Below are 13,991 nucleotides of genomic sequence, written 5' to 3' on the forward strand. Positions count from 1 at the left end.
TTTTATGAAAAAACATGCCACCAGCTTAAAAAATCAATGCTTTAACCTCTTTTTTGAAGTCATAAATCGTTTATGCCTTTTATTTCTTTACTTTGAAATTGCTGTGGCATCGACTTGGTAAAAATTAAATATTACCGATGACGAAAGTGGGTATCGTTAACCACAGATTTTATTTTTGTTCTGAGGGTTTCGTAACAGTCGGCCGGAAAAATAAAAATAAAAGTAAAAAGCACTTCTTTTATTTTTATTCTGAAATCCTGAAATTGGAGTCGGTGGATCTCGTTAAACAGATAATAAAACAAGAGGCTCTCAAGAGCCTGAATCACTCACCTGTATTTCAGAGAAGATTTTTAAATGTTAGCAAACTTGATGAACAAATTGTGTAAAATTGTCTTTAAAGGGCAATAACTCCTTAAGGGGTCAATTGACAATTATGGTCATATTAACTTTTTTGTAGATCTTACTTTGCTGAACATTATTGCTGCTTACAGTTTATATATATCTATAATAATATTCAAAATAATAACAAAAAACTGCAAAATTTTGTTAAAACTACCAATTTGGAGGCAGCAACCCAACAATGGGTTGTTCGATTCATCTGAAAATTTCAGAGCTGATAGATCTTGACCAATTGAACAATTTTATCCCATGTCAGATTTGCTCTAAAAGCTGTAGTTTTTGAGATATAAGCCAAAAACTGCATTTGACCCCTATGTTTTATTTTTAGCCATGGCGGCCATGTTTGGCAATGGATCAAAACTTCGGATACAATTTATAAACTAGATACCCTAAGAAACATTTAGTTAAAGTTTGAAAGTAATTGGCCCAGTAGTTTCAGAGGAGAAGATTTTTTAAATAGTTTACGACGACAGACGACGACGACGACGGACGCCAAGTGATGGCATAAGCTCACATGGGGCCCTTTGGGCCCGATGAGCTAAAAAGTCTGGCCTTACGAAAACGGTGACAATTACATGTAAGAAAATATTCCAAAATACAAAAAAATTTGCTATCACATCCTGTGACTCTCACACATACTGCCTTTGTATTATAAAATGGGCTTTCTTAACGATTACAAAATGTAACTGTTGAATGATTTTGTTTAAATTTGATATCATTTATATTCAATAGATAGGTGTTCACTAAATTAATGACTATGGTACTATTTTCTTAATTAGCACATGTTGTAAATAAGCTATTAATTTTGGTATATATTTCCTAGGACTATATACATTATCTAATCACAGATAATTGTGTAGAGTATTAACATCCATTTGACCCAGTAACATTTTCTTGTCACCAAAACAAGCTTTAAATGTTCTATGGTTACGTTCATCAGGGTAGTAACATAGCGAATGTTTACACATGTTCTACAAAATTGATTCAAATTTCATTTCTTGTCTTTGTCTGCTCACATAAATTGCCAACATTCACATCAAGAGGAAGCTGGTAAATTATAATCTATTTTAATCCATTGAGTTGTTCCTCACACACTGTTGGCACTGTTTGTTTTCCCACTTTGTAAATATTTACCAGAGCTAGTACTCAAGTATTGGTCTGTAAAACCAATAAGTACTTGATGAGTAATTCTTCACCTAGTTGGCATCCCTAGTTTTATCCTAATTAATGTAAAAAAATCCAGGTAGCTGGAACTATTACTGACTTTCTTTCTACCACATATCCAGAAGTAACTAGTAGGTGGATAAGTCTCTGAACTTCCTTGACCCGGGTCTAACCTTTCAATTCAGAACGTTTCTGATCGTTTTCTATAAGGGCTGCTCCATTAAAACATATATGGTACCGAGGGAAGGCACTTTAAAAATGGGGTAACCACCTAAAGAGGCAAATTAAAATTTCACTTACATTTCCACTATGCAAAAACATAGATGACACCAACCCATAGTTGAGCTTTGGAAGTGCCTTCCCTGGGTCCCATGTATGTTTTTATGTAACAGTCCTAATACATACCTGTTCTAAACTTTCTAGTTGGAATTGTTTTTGATCCTTCTCTTTCTTTAATCTATCAGCCTGGGTCTCCAACTGTGATATATGCTTTGAAGCTGCAGATGATAACCCATCTTGCCAGTTTCCGGACGACCAACTGCTGGTATCTGAACCTACTAAGAAAGAATGCAGGTAAAGACTAATACAAAAAAATATTGGGCTGGAGGGGGGATTAAAAGACACACTAATGAAACAAACATTTGGAGGTTGTAAATAAGAACAAAATAAACTTTTTTGGTGGTCTGAAGTTTTAAAAGTAGTCATTCGATACCCTACACATTAAATAATGATTCACACAATTTTCTTTTATCTATGAAAACAAAAAAAACATTCGGCTTTCACTTTTTGATCCTTCTTTAAATTTCATTTTTACCTTGCTAGCCATAATTAAGATGGGGTGATAGGAAAATTTCATGGTAACACAGCCTTCAAAAGTTCGATGTTCAAATATCTTAAGTCACTGAAAAAGTAACTGTTTAAAAAAATTATCAATTCTGAATGATTTGAAGCTTGCTTAGAAAAAGACTCGTAAATGACAGTCTTTATCAAAACTTATATCTTCACATTTTTTACAATTTAAGATGAAAATGGCTTCTGTCCATGTTTATTTGTACCATTTGTACTGCCAAAACCAGGAGGAGCTGAATTCTGGTTATTTCCTTGTCCAAATCGATTTCTGGTTGCTGATGTGTTTCCAAATCCAAGTCCAAACCCTGAGGCATCATTATCTTTAGTCTTATTTCTATTATTGCCTGTACTTCCAATACCAAATCCAAATGGATCATTATCAACATGGTTCCTATTCTGAACCATGCTTTGTGTAGTAGTTCCTTGGCCTGGAAAGCTGCTTTGTTCTTTTTTAGTATTAGCTGCATTAAAGTTGTCTATCTTGATCAGCTGTTCTGTTGTTTCTGATTTCAATTTGGCCAACTCAGTCTGGTATCTCTCAATCTCTTGTGCTGTCTGTTGGCAAAACAAAAATGTTACATTTTGGTATTTCAAAGTAAACCTTATTCATTATTGAAAAAAGTTTCAGATTTCAAAAATGTTAACAGGAGTACACTATTTTCAATTATTCAATGTTTTGCCTTACAATAGATTGAAATTAATTTTTTCATAAACACTTTATCTGCAAAATATTGATATGAGTCAATCTTCAAAACTAAAATCCAACTGCTGCATTGTAATGGATTAAAAGTCTTTCAGGGTTAGCTGTTAACAAAAAGGCATTTTTCACAAAACATTTACCTTCTTTTCTAGGTGATTGTACTCCTCCTTTAATTGCTTCAGTTCTTGAGCATCCCTTTCACGTAGTACATTTATCTGCTGTAGTTTTTCTTGAAGTCCTGAATCAGACCCACTATTCCCACCTGGAAATAAGTTGTTTTAATATGTGAAGGTTTTATTCATGTACATGTACAATCTCTTTCTACTAAAATATATATTCAAATGATGAACTTCAGATAGCTATCATGGTCACTGTAATACAAGGTACATAATTGGTGATTCTTGGTGCCCTTGAACGATTCATTTTGAAATAGTGTGTTATCTGGTAATTTGAGGTAAATACATCTTTTTTGAATATATATTTTGTTTATCTTTTCATTAAATATAAAAACTTTAATTATTCATTATGTATGAAGAAAAATGAATAAGGAAACAAATTGTGTATAATTTATCTACTTCACAATGGTATCCCACACTCCCAAAAAACTGTCAGAGCAATCTATGATGAGTTGGAAAGCAAAATTCACTGAAGCAGTACATGTATAGCTAACTCTTAACCTGGTTAGAGGAATAAACAAAATTTGCTTCAGTTGTATATTTAATGCATAGTTGACCTTTAATCTGATGAGTTGAAAGAGCAAATTTCACTTTAGCTGTACAAAAGGCTAACAGTTTACCCTTAACGAATGATTGAGAAAAAATAAATACATTTGCTTCAGTTGTACATGTTATATACAGTTGAGCTGTTTACCTGATGTAGATACACTGCAAGCACTATCTGCTATTTTTTTCAAGTCATTTTCCAGGTGTTTAATTTTGTCTGCCTGCTGATCTATCTGAGCCCTTTGTTGGTTACTGTACTCCTGTAACTTATTGTGGTCACTAGTTAACTTCTCTAGTTTCTTTTCTGTCTCTTGGTGATCTCTCTGTATTCTTTCCAACTCTGTCTGTGTCTGTCCTGACTGAGAAAACATTATTAAGATATGAAATTTTAGTACAAAAAGTCCTGACCCTTTTACACAGGCAAACTTATTATGTTTATTGTTGTTTTGTTCCTTCTTTCATATTTTGTTTATAAAAGATAGTATTTTTGCCATGACTTTATAAACCTAAAGTTTCCAAACAGGGTGAGTTTTTTTCTTAAGCCATACAGTGTAAATGTCTTTCTTCCACTTAAGTTTTTGCTCTCCCCCCCCCCCCCACAACCAGGTATTATTTTCTCATTTCTATGTCCATCAATCAACTTGTTAGAATATATTTATTTGTAATATTTTCTCATGATCATCATCACTAAATCACTTCATTCTATTACTTAAATATGACATGTTCCTTCAATCTTCATTTTTAAATAATGTTTTTTACTTCAATTAAATATTGATATTAACAAAACAGCAATATCAGAGAATTCCAGCAAATAATTTGGTCTATATTTAAATACTTTTTTAGTTTCAGCATCTAACTGTGACTTTGTATGAGACAGTTTCCCATCCAGGCAAGACAACTGATTCTCTTTCTGTTGCAAATCATGGGCTAACTTCTCTCTCTTTTTCTCTATTTCCTGACATGTCTCAGACAAATTCTGATTTTCCCTTTTAAGTCCTGAATACTGATTTTTCTCTTCATCTACTTTTCTTTTCTGAATTTGAAGAGCCTGAAATACAAAAAATAGATTAAATCTTTTTATTCAATACCTGATGTCTGTAAGTAATGTAAATTAATAACAATGTGTGCAAATTGTCATCATGGTCATGAGACAATAAAAACTAAAGAGAAAACAATTCATTTAATATTTTGTCTTTGAGGAAAATTGTATTTTGCTTTACATGATTTTGTCCTGAGGTTTTTGTGGTTTTAACAAACTCTGCATTCCAGCTACTATAGAAAATTTGTATTTACATGTAATTGAAAACTTAAATTTGTGGTTAACCATTGCCCACATAATCAACGACATATAGTATCCCACAAACAGTGAGAAGTTATACTTACACAAGTCATTTCTATTTACTTGTACAGGTAAATTGTTTTGGAGGTAGAGTTATATCCCTTAGATATTCTGATAAAATGTAAAAAAGTCATATTTTCTTCTATTCCTGAATTTCCCTTGCCTACATTGCTGTAATTTAAGTGTTTTCTTGTTTTTCATTTAAAGTTGTCTTTACTATTCATAAAATAAAATTCCAAGGACAAAGAAAATCTAATTTGTTTGTTATCTTCAAAATACGCTTATTTACCAGCCTCTTGGGAACAATTTTTGAAGGCCTTGCCCAGTTACTTAACAGATGTTTTTGGAGATTAAGGGGAGATTATTCCAACTTATTTGTACATCTTCAAGTAAATATACATAACTTTGTATAAGTATTACCCCTGACTGACAAATAAGGATGAATCCACAGGCACATGACTTTTGAATTTATCTTTGAAATCATTTCAACTCAACAGCACAGGACCATAAGTTTCTCTTTATACGTAACTTTTATTTCCATCATGTGCTTAAGAGTTTTTGTAAATAATTAGCAGTCAGGGGTGCTACTTAAACAAGTGATTTCATCATCACTTATTTCAGTGATTTGATAAATTCAGTTATCACCTATTTAAGTGATTTTAGTGTTTTCTTTGATCTTCAAATGCTAATTTCATTGATTTTCCATATTTTTACAATCTTTTCTATAATTTTCCTACATAAATCAATTATCCCTTTTTCTTTGTATTTTAATTTCACCAGTGCGCTTGGGCAGTAAGTTAGTGCGCTAAAGCTTTTAAAAGCACCCTTGGGAATTTTTCTGTAATCAAAAATTCATTAACTACTCTTACTATCAGACAAAGATCAACAATATTAGGTAACCTGATTGGTTTTCTTTAGAGTTAGAATGATCTACTTCAAGGTTATGACCTGATCTACAAACTATTCCAGTTTTTGCATATGTTAAAAAAACTGTGAAAGTTTCAGGCTTATCAAGCAAAAGACAATTTCTACATGTACATAGTTGTTTTTTCAATGGAATTGTTGTCTTTTTACCAATAAAAAAATCAAGCTTGTGGGAAAAATATCAAGAAAATGTTATAAACATTTATTAAAGTGATTATATTTTAACTTCTAAAATTACTTGTTTCAGTGATTTTAAAAAGTCTGTGTGAAAATTTTTAATATTTCACAGCCAAAATCACTCAAGGAAGTGATTCTGAAATCACTTGTTTAAGTAGTACCCCTGACTGATTAGTGCTGCCAAATAAGGTATTTAAACAGAAATTTATCTGATCGAAGTTTTATTTTGTATTTTGTGTTGGACAACAATGGTAAACAATTTAACTATATTAATCCAACAAGATTAGCACAGAAAATACTGTTGTCATATTTCAAAATAGTTCTGTAGATTTTTAAGCACAAAACGAGGAGACAAAAAAAAAGATTCTAAATGTTAATGGTTAGATCATGGAAATAACAGGGTCAGTTATTCAATGTTATCATTTTTTTTTCATTCTCTTTGTTTAGGGAAAACAGTCTACTGATTGGCTGAAAGATTTTTGTCCATCAGCTCATAGACATAATTTTGTCATGTGTTTAAATTACTGATTTCAACGTTTTTTCATGATTTACTCCTTAAATATGGAACTTAGAATTAAATTATAAGGAAAGACTAATATTTTTTTCTGTCTATTCGAAATGACCTAAAAGATGTGGTGCACACTTTAAAGTAACCTGCTATGCACATGATGCATGTAAATTCACTGTACACCACATTGTTGATGTTATTTCTTCATAGAAAGAAAAAATATTACAGTCATTCCTTAATTAAAGCTAGAAATAAAAGCTGGTTTAACCCCCATCACATTTTTTGTGTTTACCAAGTTAGGATATCGTACTTTGTTCTGTTTGTCTTTTTACATTTTATTCTTGAGTCGTCGAATGTAAATGTGAACTGATGTAATGTTTAATATTTTTTGTAATTCTTGTTATCCTTCTTATGTCATGTATGTATAAGAAAACCTTTATTCAATAACATATTAAAAATCATAACTCTGGTGGATCAATGTCTCATTAGCAATCATACCACATCTCCTCATCATTATATGTAAAACATACCTGTTCTAAGCTTTCAAGCTGAAACTGTTTTTGATCTCTTTCTTTTTTCAGTCTTTCAAACTGTTGTTCAAGTTGATTTACTTTCTGCAATGCCTTATAAGGCAAACCCTCCTTCCATTCATCCTGAACCCAACTCATGGCGTATGTGGGTACAAGCTCCCCCCTGTAACGACAAAATTAAAATTATTGTAAACTGAAACCCATTTCATGGTGTATGTGGAAACAGTTTGTCCTCTGATGACAGGGATTGAAAGATGTGCTGGCCTGGCCTGAGATTTTTACATTTTAATTTAAACAGATACTTTAAATCATGCTGTTTATACAGCTTCAATTAAAAATAAATAATACCAATATTCAATGTTCATCAAACACATAAAATTGAGAATGGAAATGGGGAATATGTCAAAGAGACAGCTTATTTACATGCATGTGGAAACAGTGTTATGCACAATGTAGACCACCATTAATATTTTTAACTATTCTATCTTTCATTTTTATGCACATCGTGCAATAATAGGTCAATTTTTAAAGTTTTTAGAATTGTGATTTTTTAAATTACTGATTTCAAAACATTTAATAGCTCTGAGTCTGAATCCAAACAGCACTTGCTAAAAATAGAAACAAAATGTTTTCATTTTCTGTTTCTTTTTCTCTCCAAAATTTTTGAAATCCATTGCTGTGTATCTTAATGAAATCCCTAACTGAAACTAATAAATACATGTTTGCTTCACTTTGATTCAACTGTATATGGGAGAAATCAGTCTATGCCAAATGTGGTCGGCAGATGGACCTGACAGACAAAATTGATGTAAGACCTCCAAATCATTTGTTTGTATGCATGGTATGGGTCTGATTAAAGTGTTCTTCCTAAGATTTTTGGATAGCACCATAGGGACAAATTAGATATAGGCATTGCATCTTATTGCAAAGTAATTCCTTTATCTTCTCTCCTTATCAGCTTATGGACTGTCCTATAGAGTTTCTTTTATCATTTTTTATCAATAGCCAACACCCCTGTGTTCGTGTAGTGCCAGACAATTCTGGAAAAGCCTTGATTAGTGAAGGGAATGGATTTTTGTTATAAATTCACCTTTAACTCTTAGTAACTAATTTTACAGAAATTATATTTTTTTCTGTTCTATTGATAAATATCACTGACTTTATTTACACTTGGAAAATAAAGCCAAAAATAAATTCCCCTCATCAGCCCGCTTTCTTCAGATATATTTTGTAAAATGTCAGTTATTTTGATAATACTCTTCTTCATGTTCTTCGCTGTTCTTGTTTGTTGCCATTTTGCCAGGGTTGATTCAGAGTTACACATTTCTGGTAAAATCAAAAGGTCAAATTAAGAAGATTCCATTGAAACTCGAGCTGCATACCTGCCAACTATTGCACAGCAGCATTTTCAAAGGTTATAAATTGTCCAGGCGTTTTTTAGTGTTCACCGTTTTGTACTCTGGAAATAGTGTCATATTTTTTTTCTTCTTATGGTATAATGATGATGAAAAATTTGTATCAAAGAAATCCCACTTCATTGACTTGTATGAAACTTGTCTCATATTTTAATAGTCTGATTTAACTCAACATGCTCACATTGCTGACAATGTCTTATATGGAAAAACCTTTGGTATTAACTGTACATACATGTATATATTTAAAAATTATTTATAAAAATAAGGACATGCTTGCTTGACCATCTTGAGTTGCTCATCATCTGGTCGTATAAAGAAGTTACTGACAGACTTGGTAGTGTTCTGAGCTATGATGGACTTCTGATGAAGTTGACAGACGATATGTGCTTTGAAACGTCATTCAGGCCACTGTGGTGAATGTTCAGGTCTCAATCAGTCTATAGCAGACTTTGCAAAAGGCATGTAATCATAAAATCACTGATTTGGATGGTCTTATTAATGCAATCACGAGAAACACCAATTTTGATAGGCTAATTAACGTTATCACGAGAAACACATATTTTGATCGGCTGATCACGATTGTCTCCATTAGGAAAAGTTCAGATTTAGGAACCAACATTTTCAGTGCGATTTTCACAAGTCTGGTTTTAGGGCTTTTTCACAATCACAATCCTGCAATTGGGATGAGGGATAAAAATCGTGTAGTTTTCACCAAAATTATGAAAGTTGGCAGGTATGGAGATGGACAAATTGATTATGATGTAGGCCATGTTTAAGAGTCACACCTGTACGATTCTAAATGCATCTGAACAACCAGTTTGTGTTTAGGCTTAAATAATAATATGCTGGGGGAGACACCTGCCTAGGAAACTAACAGTGACATGTGAACTATTTAAACATGTATTTATGTGCTTGTCATCATCTAACCCTAGTATTGCCACATTTTTACATCTTTATAATCATACAATTAAACCTATACTATTATATGGCAGTGAAATATGGGGAATGTTTCCTACTGATTCAGCTGCATGTAAATTAAAGAAGATAATAATGGTTATATAATATTAGAAAAAGTTTTTGGTCAGGATTCTTCCTAAAATCTCATAAATTTACAAAATATATTCTTGGTGTTCATAGAAAGGCCAGTAACATAGCTGTGATGTCAGAGCTTGGTAGATTTCCTATTTATTTTACTATAATTTTATCAATGTTAAAATATTGTCATAGACTGGAAGGTTTGAAAGAAGGATTATTATATGATGCATTTATATGTTGTTAACAATAACATAATTTATAATGTTAATACATCATGTACATAGTACTCTAGTATAGATTACATTCACAAAGGGATTAAATTACCTAATTTTGACCAACCAATTGGTTCTTTATGTAAGTATGCTAAAAATAAACTATGTGAAAGTTATTTAACATTTTGGAATACACTGAAGTATCAAACAATTAACTCATACTTAGAACCACAGGATTATAAAAAAAGACAGTCAATTTTTTAATTAAGAATATGCGCTCACTCTTTAAAAATTGAGACGGACAGATATCATGGATATTCAAATAAATGTGGATAGTGTCCACATGTGGACACAGATGATGCCCCAGCTTGCCTATCATATAATTATAAAGGGACATAACTGACAGAGTTGGCAAAAACTTATTTTGACCCGTCGGTCATGGGACCGACAAAGCACGATTATTTGTCAGTCCTACAAAATTTTAGCCAGTCCTACAAAATCTGTCAATTTTATCCTGAAATAAAATTAATAACATATTTTATCGAAAAATAACTTTATTAATATTATTCACCCACAGGCAAATTAACAATGAAGGACCAGTTCAGGTCTTCTGATTGTTCTTATTTAAAGTCATCTTCACTATCCATTTCATCATCTGAATCACTTTCTCGGCTGTTACAGTATTTGTTTGCTCCATTGTAGGGTTCAATCGCCGATTGTTTGCCAGGGATGGCTCTATGAACAAATTTAGTAGGCCACGTGTAGATCGCCGCTTTGGTTTGTTTATAATAAATCTGTAAACCAGTACCAGACATTGGCCGTTTTTACATCGGTCATCGGGACCGGCACTAGCCTTCAAAATACTGGTCCGAGCCTTATTTTGACCGGCAGGACCGACCATTTTCGCGAACTCTGAACTGAAGAATGGTAAAAGTGATGCTACCCAAATTTGAACTTGATCTGAGTTTTGTGGTAATAAGCATTGTGTGTAAGTCTCATAACATTTGGTTGAGGCTAACTTAAGAAGAAAACAAAAACTAAAAATTCAGCAAATTTTCTATTTATAAACACGCATAACTCTAGAACGTTTGTTTATAAGTTTTATAACAATTGGTTGAGACAAACTAAAAAATTCAGCAATTTTTATGTTTATAAAGGGACATAACTCAAGAATGGTAAAAGTGTCGCCACCAAATTTCGTACTTAATCTGTATTATGTAGTAATAAGCATTGTGTATAAGTTTCATAACATTTGGTTGAGGCAAACTAAAGTTAGAAAACGGAAACAAAATATTTGTACTTGATCTTAGTTTTGTGGTAATGAATATTGTGTATAGGGTACATGTTTGGTTGGGGCAAACTTAAGTTACAGAATGGAAACTAAAAATTTTGAAATATTTCGATTTATAAAAGGGCATAACTCAATAATGGTTAAAGTGACACTAGCCAAATTCAACTTGATCTGTGTTTTATCAGTGGAAGTCAAAATTAAACATTGCATTGTATATAGCATTGATTGTATTTGATTCAACTATAATCATGGACAAAGGAAGATAACTCCAATTTTAAAAATTACTTGATATTTAGAAGAAAATAAAAATTTTGCAATTTTTCCATTTATAAAGGGGCATAACTCTAGAACGGTTAAAGTGACGCCACCAAAATTCAAACTTGATCTGCGTTTTGTGATAATAAGCATTGTGTATAAGTTTCATAACATTTGGTTGAGGCAAACTTAAGTCAGAGAACGGAAACTAAAAATTTTGCAATTTTTCCATTTATAAAGGGGCATAACTCTAGAACGGTATAGGTGACGCCACCAAAATTCAATCTTGATCTGTGTTTTGTGGTAATAAGCATTGTGTATAAATTTCATAACATTTGGTTGAGGCAAACTTAAGTTAGAAAACGGAAACCAATTTTGGGACGTACGGACGTACGTACAGAAGGACAAGGGTAAAACTTAATGCCCCCTCCGCTACGGCAGGGGCATAAAAAAAGTATTGATAGATCCGAACGTCTTTGTTCAGTCAGGGGACTTATTGAAATAAGTGATTTTTAGATCACTTATTTAAGTAGAAAATTTCGAAGTTTTGTCACAAATTGTGTATTTGTAGTTTTACCAAAATTTTAAACACATACATTTGTAGGTTTAGATAATATATTTTCATTAGTAAAATGAAAAAAATGAACTTTTTGCTTCTTTTAAGCATCAAGGTTTATGCCTTTGATACAATCATTTAGCTGCAAATTCTATTTTAGTTGAAAAAATGCTATAAAAATGGCTTTACATAATGAACTGATACTTTCTTAACAGATTTTTCCCAGCAGTGGGAGTATTTTTCCTGTAAAATTCAAGGTTTCATCTTATAGATTGTGTAATAAAATTCTACTGTTCGCAATCAAAATTTCACTGTTGTGGGGTGTTGAAATTAGTGGGGGTTATTAAAATAATGATACTTAAAGAAGTGATTTTTTGGAAGGAAATTGAGGTATGATACTTAAACAAGTGATTTTTATGTCATCATCCTAGATTTAGTACAAGGTCATCACCTGACATGACCCGGTCATCCTATCAACACAGATGTTGGTTCTGATAATTTTAGCAACACAATTAGTCACTGGATCATTAGTATTCTATATTTAAAGCTACAATAAAATTAAATCACTTAGTCTTATGATTAATTTGTAATACTTAAATAGGTGATTATTAAAGAAAGACAACTCTTACTTCCAACCTTTATGGACATAATGTTACTTGAATCAGTGATTTAGAAAATCACTCATTCAATAAGTCCCCTGACTGTTGTTTAAATTGTTCACTTGGTAGGATGAGCTTCATTTTTATTAGAATGTCCACTTTATGATATCAAAAGAGAAGAATTGTTTCAATACATTTCTAATATTTGTTATAATTTTAAAAACTTAAATAAATCTTCCAAATTTTTATGGCTCTTGACATACATGTAAAAAAAAGTATCTCTTATGGAAAAAATGGGCTGTTATATTGGCGAGTGTTTTGAATTAAGGAGATCCTGTTTGAATATTGATACTAGTAAATAATTTCATAAGAATGCATATCTGTATCTGTATGAATACATTGTGGATACCAATAGGCAACACTGGCTTTAATACAACAGTAGAGAGAGTGCCGTCAATTTATTGACAAGGCTTAGAGAACAATTCTGAAGATCTCAATGCTTGGTGCGCGCACTAGTGTCTTCAAGGTGGTTCCAATCAATCACTGTTTTAACGAAAAATGAGTTAGAATACAATTTGTGTATCCTCGATGATTGGAAGTTCGTTACCCTAACTCGAAACAGAAGAAAAAAATCACAACCTTGGAGCAACTATTATCCACTGTGAATGTAAATATTCTTTACTTATTTGCAAACAGTCTGATACACTTTATTGATGAATAGCTTCAGAAACATGGTCAATCTTTCTATGTTTCGTATTTTGACCCGATTCCGTAAAATAAGTAGACATGCTTGTAAGTTCGTAACCTTTGTCTTGGACGTTGGCTTTTGCGCATGTGCAACAATATATAAGTCAGGCCTATTGTATTATGTATTTGAGCATTACATAATAAATTTGAGATCAAATAACAAATGAATATCTCGAAAAAAAGAGAAATTGGGGCATACTAACTTTTGTATTCTCCCTACAACAAATATTCTAATTTTTACACGTGACCTTCAATGGTCAATTAGAAAGTCCAGAATTAAACAATTGAAACACATTTAAGATAACTACAACGATGTCACAATGTGATTAATGCATCAAAGTATTTTTTCATTCAATTTGCACTCAATACCATAAGATTAAATTTATTTTACGAGCCAATATTCCATAGGTTTTGTTTTATCAAAATAAATCAAATCATTTTCTGATCTTAAAAAATCCGCTCACATACAAACTTTGAAAAATAATACCCTTGACCTTAAAAAAAGAAAAAGAGCGCCACATAACCTAAATATAGATGATGACTCATTGTTGAGATGTCCAAAACATTGC

General features: G+C 32.0%; 1 protein-coding gene across 1 annotated transcript in view; it reads right to left on the bottom strand.

Moving 5' to 3' along the window:
* The window catches only part of LOC127699209 (centromere protein F-like), a 38,771-nt gene that overhangs the window by 24,131 nt on the left and 649 nt on the right, over positions 1 to 13,991 (bottom strand). Inside the window, exons 2-7 of the mRNA XM_052202978.1 lie at positions 7,313 to 7,475; positions 4,670 to 4,882; positions 3,983 to 4,193; positions 3,253 to 3,374; positions 2,619 to 2,967; positions 1,969 to 2,120 (exon numbers count right to left, since the gene is read on the bottom strand). Coding sequence (XP_052058938.1) covers positions 1,969 to 2,120; positions 2,619 to 2,967; positions 3,253 to 3,374; positions 3,983 to 4,193; positions 4,670 to 4,882; positions 7,313 to 7,450 — 1,185 coding nt within the window. The 5' untranslated portion in view covers positions 7,451 to 7,475. The remainder of the gene's footprint in view (positions 1 to 1,968; positions 2,121 to 2,618; positions 2,968 to 3,252; positions 3,375 to 3,982; positions 4,194 to 4,669; positions 4,883 to 7,312; positions 7,476 to 13,991) is intronic.

The sequence above is a fragment of the Mytilus californianus genome, unplaced genomic scaffold (genome assembly GCF_021869535.1).
Source record: "Mytilus californianus isolate M0D057914Y unplaced genomic scaffold, xbMytCali1.0.p SCAF_4, whole genome shotgun sequence".
Lineage (NCBI taxonomy): Eukaryota > Metazoa > Mollusca > Bivalvia > Mytilida > Mytilidae > Mytilus > Mytilus californianus.